The 23577-nt window shown below is 38.6% G+C and overlaps 1 protein-coding gene across 3 annotated transcripts in view; it reads right to left on the bottom strand.

The window, feature by feature from the left end:
* LRGUK (leucine rich repeats and guanylate kinase domain containing) overlaps nucleotides 1–23577 on the bottom strand; it is a 130921-nt gene that overhangs the window by 61289 nt on the left and 46055 nt on the right. For all 3 annotated transcript variants that reach the window (XM_023207812.3, XM_026454372.1, XM_026454373.1), the window contains exons 8-12: nucleotides 21902–21982; nucleotides 19428–19514; nucleotides 17890–17996; nucleotides 12663–12782; nucleotides 4838–4934 (exon numbers count right to left, since the gene is read on the bottom strand). In XM_023207812.3, coding sequence (XP_023063580.1) covers nucleotides 4838–4934; nucleotides 12663–12782; nucleotides 17890–17996; nucleotides 19428–19514; nucleotides 21902–21982 — 492 coding nt within the window. The remainder of the gene's footprint in view (nucleotides 1–4837; nucleotides 4935–12662; nucleotides 12783–17889; nucleotides 17997–19427; nucleotides 19515–21901; nucleotides 21983–23577) is intronic.

Genomic DNA, 23577 nt, shown 5'->3' with positions numbered 1-23577 from the left:
ACTGATGACAACAGAAGGAATAAAAACATGGATGATCTTGGCAAGTGTGACTTCTCATATACGTGATTTTGAAATAAACAATGAAGTGAAAACTTCCAGGGCTGCACTGAATCCCATCAAATGGCGGTGACAGCATTAAGAACAGTAGCAGTTGGGTCTATTGCTGCCCTGCGTCCTGGCCCCAGATGTTCTGGAAATGTGAGGGTACAGGGATGGGCTGTCTGTCAGGGAAGAGAGGTCAGAGACCAGAAGGTATAGGGTGTCTTTTGAGGTTGGGGGATGGGTCTCTGGGCAATGTGTCTGCTGCGGGTGATGAGGAAAATCTACATCCCCCATAATCAAAAGAAGTTTATGTTATGTATTTCCAAAGTTAAAAACTCAACAATAAATATCCTTACTATTTTATTCCTTCAAAGTCATACTTTCTTTGTTATTTGGAACAAATACTGTGGCTCCTTTTCTCTCTCTCTCTCTCTCTATATATATATATATGTCACATATTTATGTGACTCCTTTTCTATATATATGTATATATATAAAACCTATATAGATATATGTCTGGCTGTCCTTTCAGAGAGACACTTTATCTTGTTTTTTTTTTTTTTTTTTTGAGACAGAGTCTCGCTCTGTCGCCCAGGCTGGAGTGCAGTGGCCAGATCTCAGCTCACTACAAGCTCTGCCTCCCGGGTTTACGCCATTCTCCTGCCTCAGCCTCCCGAGTAACTGGGACTACAGGTGCCCGCCACATTGCCCGGCTAGTTTTTTTGTATTTTTTTTAGTAGAGACGGGGTTTCACCGTGTTAGCCAGGATGGTATCGATCTCCTGACCTCGTGACCCACCCGTCTCGGCCTCCCAAAGTTCTGAGATCACAGGCTTGAGCCACCGTGCCTGGCCACTTTATCTTGTTTATTGCATCTGCTGGTTAGTGTTATGTGTCAACTTGGAAGATGTTTGGGGGAGATGAACATTTAAATTGGAGAACTTCAAGAAAGCAGACTGCCACCCGTAACATAGGTGGACTTTATCCAATCAGTTGAAGACCTCAAGAGAACAAAAAGATCAGCCTTTGGATTTTATCTGCACCACTGAAACCTCCATTGCAAAATTATGACTGAGACAATGAAAGAGATTTAACCTAACTGACTCCATCTTGCTTCTAACCTCCAAACTGTCCTTGTTCAGTCTTGGGCACAGGCTGAACTAACTTTGGGAGGAACTTAGTTTACACTTTGAAACAAAGATGATAACAGCCCTTTCCCAAAACAAACTTCCTTCTTGCCTGGGGACTAGACTGCCTTTGTAGGACTAAAAAATTAGCCACAAGATTAGAAATTATGGTTTAGGGGTAATGCAGCTGGAGGCTATAAGATTCTGACCCTCCCTAAACTGTTCCTGAGATTAGTGCTTGAGATATTTTGCAGAGCCTGCACTTGATGGATCAGCTGGCACCGCCCAGATTGATAAACTAGTTCATCTGATCCTGTGGCCCCTATCCAGGAACTGACTCAGTACAAGAAGACAGCTTGACTCCCTATGATTTCATCTCTGACCAATCAGCACTCCCGACTCGCTGGCTTCCCCCTACCCACTAAGTTGTCCTTAAAAACTCTGATCCCCAAATGCTCAGGGCGATTGATTTGAGTAATAATAAAACTGTGGTCTCCTGCACAGCTGGCCCTGTGTGAATTATTCTTTCTCTACTGCCATTCTGCTGTCTTGATAAATCGGCTCTGTCTAGGCAGTGGGCAAGGTGAACCCATTGGGATTTCCTGGCTGCCTGGCTCGCACTGCAGATTTGGATTTGCCAGTCCCCATAACCCATGTGTGCCAATTCCTTATACTAAATCTCTTTAAGAGATGGGGTCTTGCTGTGTTACACAGGCTGGGGTGCAGTAGGGCAATCATAACTCACTGCAGCCTTGACCTCCCGGGCTCAAGCAATCCTCCTGCCTCAGCCCTCCTGAGTTGCTGAAACTATAGGCATGAAACCCTACACCAGGCTAATTTTTTATTTTTTGAGGAGATAGGGTCTCATTATGTTGCCCAGGCTGGTGTTAAACTCCTAGGTTCAAGCAATCCTCCCGCCTCAGCCTCCCAAAGTGCTGGGATTATAGGTGTGAGCCCAACCCTAAATCTCTTTCTATACATATACACATCCTATTGATTCTATTTCTCTGGAGAACCCTGACTAACACTCTATGACTCACCCTGTTTTCAAAATGTATACTTGAATTCCTTTTCAGATATATACCGTAAGTTTGTTTATTCACACGTACAAGGACCTTCCACTGTGGATCAAAAAAAAACAAACAAACCCCATTTTCTAGAAAGATGTAGAGACGTAGAGTTGGGAGGAATCTTGCATAGTACATAGGTATAAAAAAGACTCCATTACAGGTTTGTTAAGAATTGGGATTAAGTGGTTTCCCTCCACCCCATTCTAGCTGGTGATGCTACTTTGGTTTCTTGCTGTATGTGGATTTCCTAATAAATAGCAATAGTCTTACTCCAGAAACCTCAGGGTCTGTGGTTTTATTTCTGCAGGAGAGAGAGTTTCTGTGGAGACTATGTATGTGTCCATAAAAAGGGTTCTCATATCTGCGGGCATGTTAGGGGGGTGATTGTGTTGTGGGGGAAGTATCTGATGGGATGGAGGAGGCACCTGTGTTGGGGAGGGTGTGCAGGTCTATGTGTTGTACCTATCAGAGCAGGGAGGTATGACTGTCCACAGTACGGGTGTGCCAAGGCTGTCCGTCAGTGGGCCTGCTGTAATGGAGGATGGTGGGCAGGCTGTCTGGGTGGCTACTGTGTAGAGGGCGGTTCTGTGTACGGAGGGCTGAGTGTCTGTGGGTGATTGGCAAAGCTGACAATGTGTCATGAGTTTGTCATCTCTAAGTTTGTTTCTCTTCATGAAACAGTTTCAAGCTTACATTAAAGGAAAAGAGATCAGAAGCACAATTCAAGTTCAAGAAAATTATGTTATCCTGAAGTATATGTATATATTATCAGAATCTGTAAAAATAAGTACTTCTCAAACACAGGAGGATTTTTGTAGAGGTAGTAAAATTCTAAGACTAAATATAGTATAGAAGTGTAGTGACTTTTTAGACTAGGAATTGAACCAGACTAGATTACAGATCTGATAAGGTATGAAACACCAGAGAGCAGATGGGGTTCTGAGAACAGATGAACTGACATGAGAAAAAAATGCCTCATACTCCAACAAGACAAATTAACATTAATTTTGGGAACTAGTTGTCTTTCAACCTAAAGAGTCCTAAGAGAATGCTTCTTACTAATATCAAGATAACTTCTCAAATCTCTACTGAGGCTTTTAAAAACAAAGTCCCAGAGTATTCTTAATCAATTAAACTAAACTGCCAAAATATAGCCCTAGGAAAGAAAATTATAAAGAATTTCCAAGATGTTCATTTGACAAGGTTAGAGGAAAACAGGGATCATACGTTTTTCTCACTTGTATGTCTCCACAAACACAAGAGAAGTCCAGAAAACACGCACCATGTATAGAGTTGGCCATTCAAAATTAAACTCATGGAAACTGCAAAGCCTATGCTGAAATGGTCCATGATTTTGTACAATGAAGAATAAGCCAGGTCCATTATTTTGGGGTGGGAACAGAGGAAGGAAGAAGGAAAAAGAAGGGGAAAGAGGGAAGAGGATATATAGCTATAAGGGAATCACCAGTTGGGTGGTAATCTTTCAAAAGCAGAAACACAGATGAGTCCCTCATCTGATAGTTCAGTGGGCTTCAGAAAAGAAAAGGAAGTGGTGTAGGATTTACTTGGTGATAGAAACAGTGAAGATATAAACAAAAATAAGGGCCACGGTGAAGTAAAAACAAAAGGTTTACAGATTCATTGGTCGTGATGAAAATATGAACTCCTCTTTCAGTTTAACTGAAGTCATGGGCAGATACATATTTACATTAGCATATACTTTCAACAGATAAAACATGCTAGGATTATGAGGGTTCCCTTTGTATGTGAAGGCCAAGAAGGAAGAAATAAGTTGTTTTGAAGAAAATGAATTCAAAGACAAGAGTGTTTTGAATTACTATCAATAACTAGATTGTCAGGGTTTCAGTAGAAAACAAACAAATGAAAAAACCCAAAACTTAAACAAGATTGCTCTGAGTGCCTGTGAAATGGACTAACACATGGTAATTACCTTGACCTTGTTAAAACAGTCCTCAAAGAAGTTAGGGATCATCTCCCATCTTCTAGCAAGGGCTTCCATCTGCATTAGTGAACTGCTTGGCCTCCAGGACTGAGAACTTCTCAAACAGGAACATGACCATGGAAGGTAACATGTCCAGAAAAAGCCAACTAAATGGGACACACCATATTGAAATGGTGCTTAGGGCTGTAACAATTAGAAAGCACCACAGATAATACACAGAAAGAGTACTCTCTGGACAGAATACCCAAATCTCCAGACATATGTAATTTACAAGCTTTGTGCACCATCGGTTCTGTAAGAACTGTTTTTCTTGAGTAAATCTGACTAATAACAGTAGCAGCAACTGATAAACACAGATCACAAGAATTTTTCATACTGCTTTCGTTCTATTTCCTTAAAATGCCTACTCATTCATTTTTATCGGAAACTTACAATATTTTCTCCGAGACCATAAAATAAAAAAGCATGTGAAGAATGATGTATTAAGCACTTTAAGAAAAAAAAAAAAAACAATATGAACTCACCTTAGAAGCACAAAATTTAATTCTTCCTTTTTTAATTTATAACTATTTCCTAACATTTTTGCCAGAGAACGTGTATTTCTTATGCAATAAAAACAAAGGAAAACATTCTTACCGTGTTTACCATTTCATCAAAAACTTCTTGAGAGATGAAATGATAATCAACTCGATCCCCTTCTCCAAAGTAAGGTGGTCTTGTGGTATGACAGGCCCTGAAATCATAAAACAGATGATCCTAGTCTATTTGTAACTGGAAATTCAAAATGGAAAAGGTTTCAGTATAAAGTATGTTTTAAAAAATGAAGTTAATCCACAAATCATAAATCATAAAGTAATACAGTTGTGAGAATATGTTGGTTTCAAAGTGCTAGATTATATTCAGTTGCTATCATCTATAAGGATTATACAAAATTTGGATCATCCATACCAAATTTTTACTCATTATTACTTATCACCTTCTGAACCTCTTCCTCTGCCATCATGTAATAATACTTTAAGAAGTAAATCAATACTTATCATTTAACTATTTTCCACCCACCTGCTTTCATGTTTAATGTATGAGCCTTTTCCATAGGCTGTCCGTCTCTCCTTCCACCTGGCTGGCCTACTCGTTTCTTAGGACTCAGTTTAAATGTCACCCCTCCAAAAATCCTTTCCTGACCTCTATGGCTGGATTATTCATCGCTTTATATTTCCACAGCCTCAGTGTCTGTGCCAATTGCATTCCAATTATATGTTCAGGGCCCATTCCCTCCACCACTTGAGGGCAAATCTGTCTCATGTGACCTGTGCTTGGTCCATATCAATACTGTGTATAAACCTCCTGTGGCAATCCGTGGTGCCAATGCTGAATGGAAGTCGCAACTCAACCAAAGAGGCCTTTTCTCTCCACTATCTGAAATAGCCTCCCCATCCCATCACACTGCTCAACTACTGTCTATCAGCAGAACTGCTTTCTTTTATATATTTATCTGGTTTTTTCCCCATCTTTCCCAGCAGAACATATGAATCATAAGGGGAGGACTATGTCTTATTCACCACTGCATTCCCAAAGCCTGGCACATAGTAGGCATTTGATAAATTTTTGTAAAGGGAATGAAAAATGAAACACGAGAAGTGGATAACAGCTGCTAAGAACTCCCTTTTATAGATGTCTACAAAAATGACTCCTCTAGGGTCACACAGCAGGCCAGTGTTGGTCCTACAACAAGAATATGGTGGTCCCAACCACCAGGACTCTTGAATTCATATAATTCTGCCTTCCACTGTTAAGTGTAGGAAATGCAAACTGATTTTTAGATTTTCCTGTAATTTTAAAATAGGAGATGAGAGCCAGGCACAGTAGCTTATTCCTGCAATCCCTGTACTTTGGAAGGCCAAGGCAGGAGGATTGCTTGAGCCCAGGAGTTCAAGACCAGCCCAGGCAACATAGTGAGATTCTGTCTCTACAAAAAAAATTTAAAAATTAGCCAGGTGTGGTGGCACGTGCCTGTGGTCTCAGCTACTCAAGAGGTTGAGGTGTGAGGCTCACTTGAGCCCAGGAGTTTGAGGCTGCAGCAAGCCATCATTGCCCCATTGCATTCCAGCTGAGGCAACAGAGCAAGACCCTGTTTCAATAAATAAATAATAAAATAAGAGATGAGACTAGCTAGACACTTGACATGTTATTTCATTTATTTCTTACAAAAACCGTGAGCTAAGTATTATTTCTTATTTTTATTTTATAGATAATGAAACTGAGGCACAGCTATTAAGGAATGTTACTAAGCAGCAATGCCAAGATGACTCAAAAGTCAAGTCTTGTTAATATCATACTAATTCAGACAGTAAAGTTGCAACCTCCAAAGGCTCTTCATTGCAAAGTCAAAGACAAATAAATGTTTATAACTCATACCACTGCTCCCTTTCCATTCTACTCAAGAATTAACTGTACTAATAAATTTTAAGGTCTTAACATCATATTTAAATTATATACTCAGGAAAGAGAGCACTTTCTAAGAGAAGGCTGTCAAAACACCATGGCATTTGTTTTGTTGTCTGAATACATTGGCATTTCTTCACACGCCTTAGCAGAGACCTGACACCCTCTGTCTATTGGCGTCCTTGACAGTCAGGGAAGATAAATCAATAGCTTGGCACCCTTGCAGCAAACTCTTAGCATAGCCTTTACACATTATGCTGAACTTACAGTTCTCAACAAAGGAATTGAGTGGCAAGAATTTCTTCTGAATTTCTCAAAGACAAAACGAAGAAGCAATTTGAAGCTTCTAGGCAGGTAAATAAAGAGATGGCTCCACTGGTGTGCAGAATGCTGATGACAGAACCTGCAGCCACTGCAGACTTTCTATTAAGAAGAACCTAAGATGATCTGCGTTTTTGAATTTGTCACCCAATTTCCACATATACAAATGTAAGCTGTGTTATATGCCGCCCAAATATGAACATCTCAAAAAGAAAATGCTTCACAGTGAAGGCAACATTTCACTCAACTTACATAGGAAAAATGATACCAAATTCTAGACAAAGAAATTTGCCCGAGTCAGGACTTTCAAAATTCTTCTTTTCCCTTGTCTAAATCTTTCCGCAGGTTCGTTATTTACTAATTAATTTACTAGTTAAATTATGGTTTGTAATAGGAGCCATAATTCCAGTAATTTCACTTAACACAGAAAAGGACTGAATTAGAGATGAACCCCAGACTCCAACTCTGGTCCTAAAAGTCTAAGGGTGCCAATTCATGGCCAGGTGTCACTGAAGCTACTACCAAACCGAATTCACAGAAAGGAGATGACCAAGAGGAAAAGGAATTGAAAGGCCTGGCCAAATAATGAAATCCCAAAATATCCAGGGAAATGTAACAGGAAGAAAAGATATCTAAGAAGAGCTAGCAGGTGGATGAGGAAGTAGAATTTTTTTCAGTGTCATTCAGAAGCATGCAGATTTAGAATCTTAATTCTGAACCAGATTGCCTCAGGAAATAATGAACTTGTTACTGCAAATATTTAGGCAGAGGCTTGGCTCTGAGCACATCTGAATTCAAGCATATTACAGCACATCACATTATTAGGACGTGAGCTCTATCAATGGGTAGCCACAAAAGCCCAGGTATTCCTAGAGGAATGTGGGAGGTAAATGAAATTGGTCTGAACACCCAATGCAGATATATGTCAGTAGCTTGCTGGACACAATTTAAATGATCCTCCACACAAAAGATTCCAGCACATACTGTATCTAAGTATCAAACTCCATGAAGCCACTACTCTGCCCACTTTTCAGTAACTACATACCATTTTCTGACTCATGCTATCATCACCTGTCACTACATTCTACCTGGTCTTCTTGTCTCCAGACTTCCTTCCCTAAGCCCTTTCCCAAACTGCCACCAGGATACAGTTCTTAAAATGCAAATGTGATCACATAATTCCCCTCCCTGTTTAGAAATCCTTTATGACCAGACCCCTGTCTGTCCTTCTAGTCTTAACTTTTGCCATCTCCCTTGATAGTCCAAGCTGAGCCATATGCTGTACTCTCTGCCTAGAATACACCCCCAACTCAAGCCCCACTTCCCACTTCTCTTTTATTTCTATCTCAGAGGCTCTTTACCTTCCTCATCATAGCACCCATCAAACTATCTTGTGAGCATTTACCTGTTTAAATCCCATACTACTTTGTAAGCTGCCAGGAGGAGAAGACCCATACCTGTTCATTTCACAGTTTCATCACCCACATATAGCATTTGCACAGTGCTCGATAAATATTGAATGAATAAATGAACCATTCTACAAATTTGTCACATGTGTATAAACAGACACATTAGCTGAGACTGCATTTAGATTGCTGCAGCTCATATCATCTCATGTAGCTAAATAGCTGTGGTCTTTTATTTTACTGTATTACAATGCTAAAAATAAAATATATTGAGCAGTCAACATCATAAGAAGCTTATGAAAATAGAGATGGCTATAAAATAAAGATCTAAGAAAGAATAAAGTCTTTCTTTCAGGGCCATTCAGATCACTTTCATGGCCTTAAATCTAGAAGATAGACAGGCATGCTGATATTGTTTTGTGTTGCCCTCATTATCTGGCACTTTTCCAGGAAGTCACTGATTTGTGGGTGCTCAGCTAGAAATCAATAGAGAGACTTTGAAGAAAGTAAATGCATATCTCCAGGTCACCCATAACTAATACTGGTAAAGAAAGAACATTCAACATATTTCTAAAACCAAGAACAAATAGTAAAATCAAAACCTAACCACAGCAAAATCTCTCAGCCACACCAATATTTGTTATGTGACTGAGTTACGTTTTCAACATTTATATAACTGGATATGCAACTTAGTGTGCGAAAATTTCATTGAATGTCTCGATATTGGGTCAATGCAATTTAGAACGGAAGTAAAACACCAGGAAAAAATTAAACGAGGAAGAGGGAAAGAAATGATTCAAGCAAATGGTGGAGAAAGTGCCTTTGTAAATGCTTTTATGTTTCACCATGAGACTCTATTCATGCCTTTTTTCTTTTTACATAATTAAAAATCAATAAAACTTATGTTGGATAAAGAATAATAGAAAAGAAAATCTAAACAAGAGCAATGACTTGCCCTTGAGAATGTGAGAAGGTGCTTTGGTTTTATTTTTAAATTTTAACTAGAAAGTTGCTGCATATAAACGTAGCACTATCTTACTTTCTCAATGGATAAAGTAACTAGCTATCTAACACTCTTTTTCATCTGATGCATAGTCTTTTATCCATGCCTTGATGAAATTCTTAGAATAATTTGCCATTGAACAAACCTTGACCTCTGCCTTCATGAGGATGACAGTGAATGGTTGGACGGTGCTTCTGAACCTCTGACGGAGGTAGATGAATGAGTTTGTAGTTGGGAGGGGGCCAGTTAGGAGTGTCTTTCTACTCACCGCTAATTCCAGCTAGAAGAGAAAAATAGCAGTGGCAGCAGTAACAGTACTGGAGCATGAAGCTAATTTTAGGATTCTGTTTGGCCATCTGGTGCCTCCACCTGAATTTCGTATAGCACTAATTATCTAAGGTCTGAGTCCCCCATTAGAATACAGATTTCATTAAGGCAAGGACCTCACCCATCTTGTTCCTGCTGTACCCTCAGGGACTAGCACAAGAGAGGAAATCAATAAGTATTTATTGAAAGAATGAACAAGTGATGAATCCATTCATCTCTGCATAGCTCCGTCAGTGGAGGTTGGGGAAAATCACCCATGCTTCTTATTATAGTAATTTCTATGATCTGTTGCACACAATGCCATTAATTCAGCCAACCATTTACTCAATCAGTCAGTCAGTCGGTTATTTAACAAATATTTATTACACACATGTTAAGTGTCTGGCCATATACTGGGCATTGAGAACTCAATGGTGAACAAGGCTGACATGAGCCCTACCCTCAAATGGGCTACATACAAGTAAGGAAAGCAGACATTAAATCAACTCATCACAAGCCTGATGGATAAACATTCTAATTAGGGAAATAAAAGATTTAATGAAAATGAGTAATTGGGAGGCCTCGCCAGATAAGAATGTAAGGGCAGATTGGCTCCAAATCCTGATGATGAGTCAATAAACACCTCTAAAAGCATATCCAACAAAGCATGTCTTGGCAGTAGCATATCACAGAGAAATAAACAGGACTGGGCTACCAACCATTTGCTACATAACTGGTATCAGAGATGTGAAAGGAACTGGAGAAAACCTTGGTTCCTCATAGGTCACTTTGGTTTGCTAAAAAGTTCCAAATTTATGCATTAGAAAATAGCATATACCCTTTCGCCCTAGTTTGACCTTCCATTCATTGTGTTCAGCTTATCTTTTACAACAGGTTCAGTACAGCCACAGAAACATAATGTACTCTATATTTTTATTCTAACATTAACTTTTAATTTATTTTTGTTACTTCAGGGTATTTAAAATATATTAATCAATAAATTTTTCCATAGTGTTTGTGGCCTAGAGTTGTTCAAATAAAGGATGTAATTTTAAATATCTAAATAAATGGACCTGTTTGAAATAGTGTTTACATTGTTTGAACATGTGTAGCTTCAGGGAAGGAAGTTTTTTTTTTGTAATAGCATTAGGAAATAATTTGCGCTTATTTTTCTGGCTGTCCTATATATCTTTGTAGTCACATCCTCAGTTCACTGACAGGCACCACTAATCTAAAAGTAATTTATTTGCCATACATAAAAAATACAAGAGGAAACCAGTTTAAGAGATGACAGACAATTCTAAATTTGAGTCACCAAAACCTCTGAAAGAAATCTTTTTTTTTGAGATAGAGTCTCACTCTGTTGCCCAGGCTGAAGTGCAGTGGCACAATCTTGGATTCTCATATCTCAGCCTCCCAAGCAGCTGGGATTACAGGTGTGCGCCAACACACCCAGCTAATTTTTATACTTTTAGTAGAGACGGGATTTTGCCATGTTGGCTAGGCTGGTCTCGAACTCCTGGCTTCAAGTGATCCACCCCCCCTCAGCCTCCCAAATAACTGGTATTAAAGGCATAAGCCACTATCCTTTAAAAAACTTTTTAAACTCAGTTGGAGTTTTGTGTGTGTGTGTGTGTGTATGTGTGTGTTTTCTGATGGTTCTAGTTTTTTGGATATGTTCCTCTATTTTAACTGGGTCATTAAGACATCACTAAGCAAAATATTTGCTCCAGAAAACTTGAAGTGTATTGAATGCTAACCTGAAGGAAAGAAAAACAAAAACTTGCTGCCCATTCTTCCTTCCTCCTGAAATACATCTCAAAAGAGGAAGACCTGTCAGAGACAAAGAAGCTCAAGTGCCGTTGGCACATGTTCCAAGCTCAGAGCAGACAGTCTGTCCCTGAACACAGATCTGCCCATCACACATCACAACATGGTGACTCATGCTGTCATACTGCAAGGCAACAGGAGAAGCCTGCCTTCAAATGCCATTATGCTTCATTAAAAAGATGTTTATTTTCAAACCCTGGAGGGTGATTTGGGCTGAGACTGAATTAAGTTAAGCATTTGGAAAATTAAAGTTAAAAAAAAAATACAGTGTATATCACAGTATAATAAATGACAAAGAAGCTGATAAGCCTTTTATGGAAAAGGGGGGGAACAGCATGAATGAGCCATGCTGGTTTGCTTGCTTATTTTTGTGGGGAACAGGGGAGTCATTGCTGTATGTTTACTGTCTGCTTCGCAAAAGAAAAATTATTTTGTTTTGGCCAGGGGTGGTGGCTCACACCTGTAATCCCAGCACTTAGGAGGCCAAGGTGGGCGGATCACGAGGTCAGGAGATCGAGACCATCCTGGCTAGCACAGTGAAACCCCATCTCTACTAAAAGTACAAAAAATTAGCTGGGTGAGGTGGCGGGTGCCTGTAGTCCCCCCAGCTACTTGGGAGGCTGAGGCAAGAGAATGGCGTGAACCCGGGAGGCAGAGCTTGCAGTGAGTGGAGATCGCACCACTGCACTCCGGCTTGGGTGACAGAGCCAGACTCCATCTCAAAAAAAAAAAAAAGAAAAATTATTTTGTTTCTTCCTGCTATATGGTAAGTTCTTCTATTGCTAGAAGTATACTTTAGCAATCATCTTTACCATATCGATTAGAATGGCACAAGAATCAAGATTCTATCGTTCCAGAACCAGGTAATCACATCGATCCAATTTTATCAATAATGTACCATCAAGGATTAATACTCACATGGTGCTCTGTCCTTACCAAGAGTTAATATCTATTGACCATTCAATTTACTTACCACTTTTGGTTTTGCTATAAAGTGTAACTTAAATATTAAGTTGTTTTGTACATTTCTGAACTTGCTTAAAATTAATAGCCAACATTAGTAATATCAGAGATTTTACTAGAAATGAACTGTTGATACCTCCAATAATTCAGATAAATTTCCAAGTCTTAACAAGCAAATAAACAAACTTACCCATATCTGAAGTAAGTGCTAAACTGTCTGCAGAGGCGATGGGCAAGTTCTCGTTTCCCACAAGCTGCAGGACCAGCTAGTATCAGCATGGGATAAGGGGCATCCAGGCTGGGAAGAGTGCTACAACACAGGAACAGAGTCAGTTCTCCTACTGCAGCCGGGGAGACAGCACATGAACTACATCCATTAGGCCATCATTAACCCGGCTGAATGAGGACTCACTATAGAAGACACTGTGTAGAAGAATAGTTGTTCTTTCCGGAAACAGATTGATTATACGTCAAAAATCATATTCAAAGCATAGATAACAGTATAAGGTAAAATATGAACTTCTGTAAATTTGCTTTAACATGACTTTTAAAGGAAAACTATTAATATTTATTGGTTCTTGATTGCTAGAGTGAAATATTCCTCCCCAAAACTGATCAATGAAAGAAATGACTGTTAAATAAGACTGTAAAGTTAAGATAAATATTCATAACTACTGAATTAGAATGCAGTTATGCAAAGCCAACTTAACAGTATAGCTAAAATTTACCTGAGCAATTACTATGTGCCAGGAAGCATTCTAAGAGTCATCCATGTATTACCTCATTTAATTATCACAAGAAGCTAATGAAGATGTTTCTGTCATTATCCCCTTTTAACGTATGAAGAAACTGAAGTACAAGGAGGTTAATTAACTTGCTCAAAGTGATAGTTAATCAGGGAGAGCTGATATATAAATGTAGGCTTGACTGCCAAGCCTGAAGACTGGACTAAAGAATGAATCCATTAATAAAATCTCCTGCAGCTGGGTGTGATGGCTCATGCCTGTAATCCCAGCACTTTGTGAGGCTGAGGCAGATCACCTGAGGTGAGGAATTCGAGACCAGCCTGAGCAACATGGAGAGACCCTGTCTCTACCGAAAATACAGAATTAGCCAGGCATGGTGGTGCACACCTGTAATCCCAGCTACTTGGGAGGCAGAAGCAGGAGAATCTCTTGAACCCGGGAGATAGAGGTTGCAGTGAGCCAAGATGGCGCCATTATACTCCAGCCTGGGCAACAAGAGTGAAACTGTCTCAGAAATAAAAATAAAAAATAAAATAAATAAAAATAAAATCTCCTGCAACACACTGAACGATGTGTTTAGACTCCACTCATGACACAAATTATAGCAACCTAGAATAAAATATAAAGTTTTTAAAAACCACATGGCTGAGGTGTGGATTCTGTGAAGAAGGTGTAGATTCTGAGTAGAGTCTGTGGAAACAATGAAACAGCATAGTTTTTCAGTCTCTCTGAATTCCCACAGAAAAACAGAAAAATTTGAGAACAAAAGCCTAAGGGAAACACATATAAGTACATGAAACAGTATCACCAAGAGCCACGGACCCACAAAACCTGTGTAGTACTGGAGTCGACACAGGAGGAAGAAGGAAGCAATGGGTAGCATCTGACAGATCTGAGAGCAAGTGAACCCCAAAACAGCCAGTGGGTACCTGCCGAGAGCAGGCAGGCTGAAGCTGTATACATGCGCAAAAGCCTGGACATGAATGTTCATGACAGCTCTATTAGCAATCACCCAAAACTGGATTCAGTCCAGATGTCTTTCAACAGGTGAGCAATTCAAGTAACTGTGATACCTCCATGCCATGGAATGCTACATGGCAATAAGAAAGAATAAACAATTGATTCATGCAACAACTTGAATGGATTTCCAGGGAATTAGTCTGAGTGAAACAAATAAAGCCAATCCCAAAAGGCTATATACTGTATGATTCTATTTATATTACATGTTTGAAATAGCAGCATTATAGATAGAGACAGGGACAGATTAGTGGTTTCCAGGGGTTAGAGAAGATGAGGGGGAGGGAGGTGCTACGGCTATTACAGAGTACTACAAGGGATCCTTGTGATGAAACTGCTCTATAACTTGACTGTAGTGGTGCTAAGATAAATCTACACATGTGATAAAATTGCACAGAGGTAAATAGAACTAAAGACAAAAGAGTACATGCAAAACTGGTGAAATCCGATAAGGTTGGTGGATTTCTTGGTCAATTTCCTTGTTTTAATGTTCTGCTATAGTTATGCAAGATATCACCCTTGAGGAAAACTGGGTGACTGGTTTATGGAATTTCTCTGCATTATTTCTTACAACTTCATGTGAATCTACAATTACCTCAAAATATATATTTTTCAAAAAAATAACTAAGAAAAAGAAAGTGACAAATATTGAAAATAAGCAAAAGAGATCTTCTTCCTGAAGATGAAAACCAAAGTAAAGGAACAGAAAACAGAGGCTATACTTCAAAAAACCTTCCCTGAAATTTAAAAAAAAAAAAAAAAAAAACACTATACATTGAAAGGGCACACATTATACCCGAAATATCAGCCCAGAACTAATACCAGGACATAGTCTAATAAAATTACTGGGCTTTAAAGAAAAAGAAAAAAAATTCCAATTAGAAAAAAAAGGCACATTACTTATAAGGGAAAGAAAATTAAATTATCATCAGATTTTGACAATGTTTTATGCCAAAAGACAATGGAGTAACATTTTTAATATATTCAAGGAAAAAGGTGTGGGTCATGAATTTTATATCTAGCAGAAATGACTTTCAAGTATAAAGGGCACACATTATTATAACATGCAAGAATTCAGAGGATACTGATCCCATATCCCTTCCTAAGGAATCTACTAGAAAACAAGCTTCATACAACCAAAGTGACTCAAGGGACATCAATGTAACAACTGGTAGTAAGCAACAACTATGTAGTTAGCCAGAGAATTAAGACTAAATGAGAGCAAAGAGGGAGAAAGCACGGTATGTGATGGCTGTAAGTTTTGACAACATAAATATAGTACAACACTATTTTCTAAACGGGGTGGTTGATACTTATATGAAATACATAGAATAGGCAAATTCATAGAGACAAAAGTAGATCAGAGCTTATCAGAGGCTGGGAGCAGAGAAGAACCAGGAGTTATTGCTTAATGGGTACAGAGTTTCTGTTGGGGGTAATGAAAATGTTTTGGAAACAGATGGTGGTGATGGTTACTTAACATTATGAACGTACTTAATGCCACTCAACTGTCCACTTTAAAATTGCTAAAGTGGCAAATTTTGTTACATATATTTTGCCACATTAAAAAACACAGGAGGGAATTGATAAATTGTAGGCAAAAAAAAATATTTTTAATGGTTTCAGGAATCATTTTGGAGGTAGTATTAGTACTTGTATTCTGATACCATTGTGCTACAATCTAGGATATTTTCAAATGAGTAATTATGGGATTTGGTAATTTCATCTTCCTCTGTGTCCCTTAGAACCAGATTTCTTTTCTTGGTGTGGGAAAAAAGGAAATACCCATACAATAGCAAGAAGGTTGAGTAAAAACTTAACTGTAGTTTTGGAATCAAATTGTAAATATCAAGAATTCAGAAGGTATTTAATCCATCTATCTATAGACAGACACAGGTAGGTCTACCCAAACAGACAGAGATAGATACAGACAGAACAAATATAGACAGGTACAAATAGATTGGATGGATGGATGGATGGACAGATGAACTGATGAAAAGATTTACATTCTTAGCTCTTTCCACTAAAAGGCCTCAAAATAAATGACCAACCTGGTAGCAATGAGTATCTTAACCCCCAGACTGGAATTGGGAAATACTACTTTTCACTAAAACCAGAGCTTCTTGCAGAAAAGGCTGATTACAGATTTGGGACAGGACATGTACAAGATGAGTCTGGAGAACTTTCTCATATCAGAAGGTAAGAAGCTATCAATGACTACCAGACCAGAGTCAAGATTTGGTCATGTCATTTTAATACTGTATCCTCACCTCAATTTTACCAGGAGAGGGGACAGCGATACCCCAGTAATACAGCATTCAAGTCCCAAAGCCAAGGGTTGGGGTTCCTCTCCTGAATCTTGACTTCTGGTGCTGACAGAGAGCGGTATACTGGCCTAGACAGAGTAGGAAGGGCATTGCAGGCCTGCACATTAGCTACTGGTCCTGTGTCCATGAGTTTCCACAATGAATGCCACTCCATCCTGGAACATCTGGGCCTACTTGGCCTTTGTTCTTGTTTGCCCGACAGCCAGAGATGATCAAGACATATGTGTTTATCAAACACTGCTGCAAATGTCTTTGATATATGTTTTTATTTAAGTGTACCCTAAAGCATGAAACAACTAGCAATACCGTAAACTAGAAAAGAAATACAATGAGGAGATAAATGCCCCTCTTTTGAATCAAATGTGCTTTTCCAGATGCATGTAAATAAATGATAATTCATTTCACCTAGAGGGCCACCATAAACATGTAAAACTGTCAATGTCCACGTTATTAAATTATATGTAAAAATCATGTCCTGGGTTGCAAAATAAAACATTTTGCTCTCTGTGGGAAACCAGCCATGTGAAGTACAGGAGCAAATACCACATGAAGAAGAGAAGCCATTTATATCCAAGAGATTTTACAAGTATTTTTAAAATGCCTTTGGGTATTGATAGAATTTCTCCATTATACTTATAGCATATATGGCCATCTGCTCCAACAGATTGTTTTAAAAAGAAATGGAGAAATCATGGTAAATCTGTCTTCGAATTCAGAGGTGAGAGACTCTGTTCATGTGTTCCACCGAGCTGGGCGACTCCTCCCTGCTGAGTTTATCGCACCTTAGTGCAAAGACTGCTTCGGGTTTCCCTTAGGCTAGCTGGGCTTCCTTCTAAGGGACTCCCTAATAATGTGAATTCATGGAACAGTCTTTGGCAAGGGTATTTAGCATTCACTCACAGCTGAGGGAAAATTTACAATGGATATAAATTATCTCAATTTTCTGTTAAGGTTAAGGTCTGTGTTTCTCTCATAAGGCAGAAAAATTGACTTTTTTTCCCCCCCCCCAAAGATTTCAGTGTTGATTGGCACAGAATGGCCACCATACAAGGGGTCAGACAAACTAGTGAAGATGAATCAACTCATCACCATGCTTGGGAAAATACCAGCAAGCAAGCAGCACATTCAAGTACATGATATTAATAATATACCATAACAGAGACAATATCATCTATCAAATAAAGACTTGGCCCCTTCCCTGAGAGAAGGGTAAAAAGCAGCATTTATCGGAAATAAAGGGGTCACAAAATAGAGGGCTAGGGGAAATGATGAGGCTGTCTTTTGCTTGCTCACCCTGAATTCTGGCCTGTGGATTCCTAATAAATACCTGTCAAAGATCCTCTGCGGCTGCATCACGCTGTTAACAACATGGGTCAGGTGGTCTTGAGCTGCAAGCACTTCAGGGGGAGGATCATATTTATTTACTGCTGAAACCTTTTCCAGAATTAGAGATGTAAAAGGGAAAAAAAGTTTTATTTCTAAAAAGACGACGAAGCTTGGATTTTTCCTTAATGAAATGTTGTACACATGCAGCCAGGTACACAAAATAATTTAACACATGCCCATGAATGTTAGTATTCAGTCTTCATGTCTATGCTAATTTTCCTAAAATTCAAGAAATGATAATTATTTTAAAATATTGAGTGGAGTCTTTTGATCTCCTACTTCTTTATACTGCCTGGTTTGGGAGGGAAAATGGCAAAAAAAAAAAAAAAAAACCACCAAACAAAAACCCACAGCCCCTCTAAAGCCTATGATTACTTTTAATATAGTAAACATCCCAACTTTTAATATGTGAAAAATAAATAAAACTTATAGCTGTAGATTCCAGGTTTTGATGCATGGGGAATGTTTTCCTCATACCATCTCGCCAAGAACGATTCCCACAATCTCAAATTCTACCAAAACTTCCTCTTCATTTAGCATAACTTTCTTCATTCAAGGATATGGGCCTTTTCTTCATAATGTACAGTTCTCCATCCCCTTGTCTTTCCCATTCTTCTAAATACATTATCCTCATCTACCATATGCCATATCTTTACTTAATACATGGTTTTAAATTGCATTCCTTTTGCAAAATGTTAAAGGAAAAGAGGAATCTAATAAGTACCTTTGCTTGTGAGAATAATGATAGTCTGGCATCTGTAACTATTTTTAACCAAGATTTCAGAAAGGCATTTATGAGATGGAATACGTGCCTCTCTACATATTTATACCTGTTTTCATTCCCATCTCAAATTTGCATCCAGTGTAAGAAATCCTTCATTAGTAGAGATTTTGGCTGTCACCAGCCACTAAAGCAAGACAAAGCAGTGACCATGAGTATGAAAAGCAGGGAGGCAGGTGCTAGCATTCAAGGTCTGGTTATTCTGGAATTCTGTGACTAGATGAATCATTATTTTAAAGAGCAGAATTAAGGATTTAAAATATCAGAGTGGTGATTTATTTGAGTACCTTTCGATTATATGGTAGAGTGACATTATAGTACATTTTGTTGTTAAATGAATTTTTCAGGTAACACAGATAGAATCATACACCTTCCAAATAGGATAGTTTTTCAAACTGATAGTCTGCCATAAAGCTATGACCTATATAAGTGGAGTGTTGCTTCTGTTCCCTACGGTCAACCTCTTCACTGTACTAACAGCAAGCCATCAGGCCTTTCACTACATTTGTGCTGATACTCACTTTTGCAGAGGGTTAAACAAACAGATCCTAAGACAAGGAAACATTCCCTAAATGAATTAATGTACATATTGTTACATGTCTTATTTATTGATTATATTGCTTCCACAGCAGGCAACACGAGCTTTTGAGCATATTAACCCATAAACACAATGGTAATGGTATGACATGATTACATACCTTTTCTTCCACTTTAATCTTCTTCTGATCTAATTCTGTTAATCGCAGAAGCATAAAAATTACGAAGAACCAATATTCAGACTTTTCCTATTTAAAATATCAAGAGGACAGCTCAGTTGCCTTCCTTTTCCCAAAATAACAAGCACCAACATTGGGTTTTCATGAGCTTGGGCCTTTCACCTGCTACCTCATCATTCCCACACACACCCTCACAGGGCTATGCATTTCACACTTCCCAGTCCCCTTACATTAACTCAATGCAGACTGTGCCTTGTAACTTATAAAGGTCTTCAAGTGTATACTCTTGTTAATCTCCCTGTGAGATTAGAGATTAACAGGACAGGTGGGTTACCCTCATTTCTTTTTTTAAAATTTAATTTAATTGGTCAGATGACATGGCTCACGCCTGTAATCCCAGCATTTAGCGAGGCCAAGGCGGGCAAATCACGAGATCAGGAGATCAAGACCATCCTGGCTAACACGGTGAAACCCCGTCTCTACTAAAAATACAAAAAAATTAGCTGGGCGTCGTGGCGAGTGCCTGTAGTTCCAGCTACTCAGGAGGCTGAGGCAGCAGAATGGTGTGAACCCGAGAGGTGGAGCTTGCAGTAAGCCAAGATCGCGCCACTGCACTCCAGCCCCTGGGTGGCAGAGCAAGACTCTGTCTCAAAAAAATAAAAAATAAAAAATAAAAAATAAAATAATAATAATAATAATTTAATTTTAAGTTCTGGGATATATGTGCAGGACGTGCACGTTTCTTACACAGGTAAGGGTGTGCCACGATGGTTTGCTAGACCCATCAACCCATCACCTAGGTATTAAGCCCTGCATGCATTAGCTATTTATCCTTATGCTCTCTCTGCTCCTGGCCCCCGACAGGCCCCAGGGTGCATTGTTCTCCTCCCTGTGTCCATGTGTTCTCATGGTTCAGCTCCCAGTTATAAGTGAGAACATGCAGTATTTGGTTTCCTGTTCCTGTGTTAGGTTGCTGAGGATAATGGCTTCCAGATTATCCTCATTTCTAAAGGCTACCAAGCCTCAGAAAGGTGAAGCATCTCATCTAAGATCCCTGGCCAGTGACTTCAACCCTGTCTTCTAACTCCAACAAGTCTCAATTCTGCCAATAATGAAACTTTAATATCTCATATTATTTTGTTATTATTTATATGCAATATTTCATATTAATTTGTATTGTTTATTATGAATTTGTTTGTAATAATAAAATGATATTCATTTATCAAATAAACTCCTTATTACTCCCTACCATCAGGATTATCTGCCTTTTGGAAATATAATTAGAGTTTTTGTAGTAAAAAGCTATACCTCTTTGAGGGGAAAAAAGACATTAGATATTAGTAGATGATCCATTATATATTAGGTTGGTGCAAAAGTAATTGTGGTCTTTGCCATTAAAATAATACAAAAACCACAATTACTTTTGTGCCCTCCCAATAGATGAGACCATATATGAGGTGAATGTACAAAGCTTAGGTGTAAATGTTGGGGGGAAGGTTTTGTATATAAATCAGTTAACATGTGTGAAAGGGCTTGTGATGCTTATTCATGTGTATGCACAAACACCCTTCAGGGATCTGAAACTGAGGTGTGCTGGCCACTTTAAACCCTGCCTCTTACTTTTCCAGAAATGCTTTTAAATTGCCTCTCACTGTTCCTGTCCCAAGGGCAGTTTTTAATTTATAAATCTTTCTTATATTTTTTTTCACCTATCTAGACATGTTCATCAAGATACACACAAAAAGAAGGTTACTAAGAGCTACATGCAAAGTCAAGAGCCTGTGGAAACTAAGTGAAGGATACAGGTAGAAGAATGGAATGAAGGACAAGCAAACAAGGAAGGAGGGAAGGAGGCCGGGAGAAAGCATCCATCAGTGGAGAGAAAGAGAGGGACTTGAAACACAGTCCCTGATCCTTCAATCCCAGAGGTGTGAAGAACTCCTGGGAAATGTATTATCTTGTTCTATAATTATTTTACATATACATCAATGTCATGGGTATATCCAGGTAAATTAGGTATCTAATCTTAGATTTTCTTTCCCTTGTTATAAAATAGGAATCACATTCTGTCTCCACCTATGGTGTCTTGCATTGTCTAATGTGAGAGAACATTGTTCTGTAATCTTATTACCTCCTTCCTGTAACCTTTAGTACCACCAGGGATGAGTCACAAATGACCAGCAGAGCAACTAAATGATATTCAGTTTCAGGCTTTCCTTCACTGACAGTCATGTGACAGCTTGTTAGTCATGAAAGAAGATCTTAAGTCTTAAAAATAAAATTGTCACTTTAGGTACTACTAAACCCTTCCTTAGAGAGAAGGAAGATAGACAAATTCTAGTCACATTCCTGATATTCTTTTACCAAAAGTACTTCTTGAAGAATTCCTAGATAGTTCCCCTCCACCCTCCCACTTTCTTCTCTCTCTCCCTCCCCTGATATAAATAATGTCTCACCTGAATTGGATTTTTCAGAAGATTGAGAACTCGAAGGATGGGTAAATTTTTGATGTATTCTATTTCTCTCAGCTCAGCAATCTGTTCAATCAAAGAAAAAAAGTATCAACAGACTAAATGCACAAACACAATAGAAAACATAACACAATAGGAGCCAGTTTGGGTCCTTTCAATTCAACTTATTTTAAAAATTGCTCTGTCCAGCTTTTTAATGAGAATTCCACAGAACTACACAGAACAAGGGAATGAGTGCATACCCCTCCTATAAACATGCATGCACACAACCACGTTTTCTTTTTTCTTCTCTAGGTAGGGAACAGTAAGTTTCCTCCTCTTACCCATGTTCACTTTAAGGCAGAAATAAAATAGCATTCAAAGTCAGAAAAACAGTACAAAAATGCATCCAAGGATGACCTGGTTACCGACCCCACCCCCGTTCTTAGCCCACCAGCCCCCCAACTTCCTTTCTCAATCCTGCTTCTGCCACCCTGGTCATTTGTGATTTTTTTTTTTTTTTTTGAGATGGAGTCTCACTCTGTTGCCAGGCTGGAGTACAGTGGTGTGATCTTCGCTCACTGCAACCTCCAACTCCCTAGTTTAAGCAATTATCCTGCTTCATTCAGCTTTCAGAGTAGCTGGGATTACAGGCACACAGCACAACGCCCAGATAATTTTTGCATTTTTAGTAGAGACGGGGTTTCAACATGCTGGTCAAGATGGTCTCAATCTCCTGACCTTGAGATCCACCTGCCTTGGCCTCGCAAAGTGCTGGGATTACAGGCATGAGCCACCGCGCCCAGCCAAAGTCTTCTTACTGCATGCACATATATGGCTGTATAACTTTTTCCACCAGAGAATTAATTCAAGGAAAGGTAAAAAACTAAAAATCGTATAACATATTTCTTGATGGATGTGTACTGTTCACCTTGAACTCTTTAGCTAACTTGAACACTTATGTTTTATATACTTTTCTGTATAGGTTGTTTTTCACAATTTTAAAAAGTAGCAGAACAGAAAGAAAAAAAAAAAGATTGCTTGACAGTTCCTTAATTTGACCAGGAATAGCACTTGGGTTGTGGCAGGCCTGAATTCTCCCCTAAATTAAAGGCAAATAGGTTTATTTAAATTTTTGTAATTAGCATAATTACAATTTTATATCAAGTGTAGATATTAAACTTTTGCAAAAAGTTAATCACCACTTTTTCATTTCTATTTTTCTCCAAATCATTTCTGCATGCATTGGAAAGCACTCCAACAGAAGGGTCACCAATAACTCCTGAGTTATCCAACCACAATACACAATTAAAATGCAAACTAGACCCAAAGCCAAGGCAGAGGACAAACATATGCACCATGTTCAAAGGATGTCATTTTCAAAGATATAATATGAAAGGCAAACACCAGAGTTGCAATCTACAACCCGCACACATTAATCTTGTTAGAGCAACATTATACTCTTATACACATCTTTTTCTATAAGATGACTAAACTGTCCATCAGCCTGCCATTTGGATTATCTTTTTTTTTTTTTTTTTTTTAAAGGGATGAATTGTTTTCTATTGTATTATTCAGGGAAGTGGAAAAGTAAACTTGTGAACAATGGATTAATGTTCTTCTAGCATTCCACCTGCTCTTGTTCTTTTTTTTTTTTTTTTTTTTTTTTTTTTTTTTTTTTT

Source organism: Piliocolobus tephrosceles, chromosome 8 (genome assembly GCF_002776525.5).
Source record: "Piliocolobus tephrosceles isolate RC106 chromosome 8, ASM277652v3, whole genome shotgun sequence".
In the NCBI taxonomy this organism is placed as follows: Eukaryota; Metazoa; Chordata; class Mammalia; order Primates; family Cercopithecidae; genus Piliocolobus; species Piliocolobus tephrosceles.
Note: the sequence above shows the minus strand (reverse complement) of the source record. Positions and strands in the feature narration are given on the sequence as shown.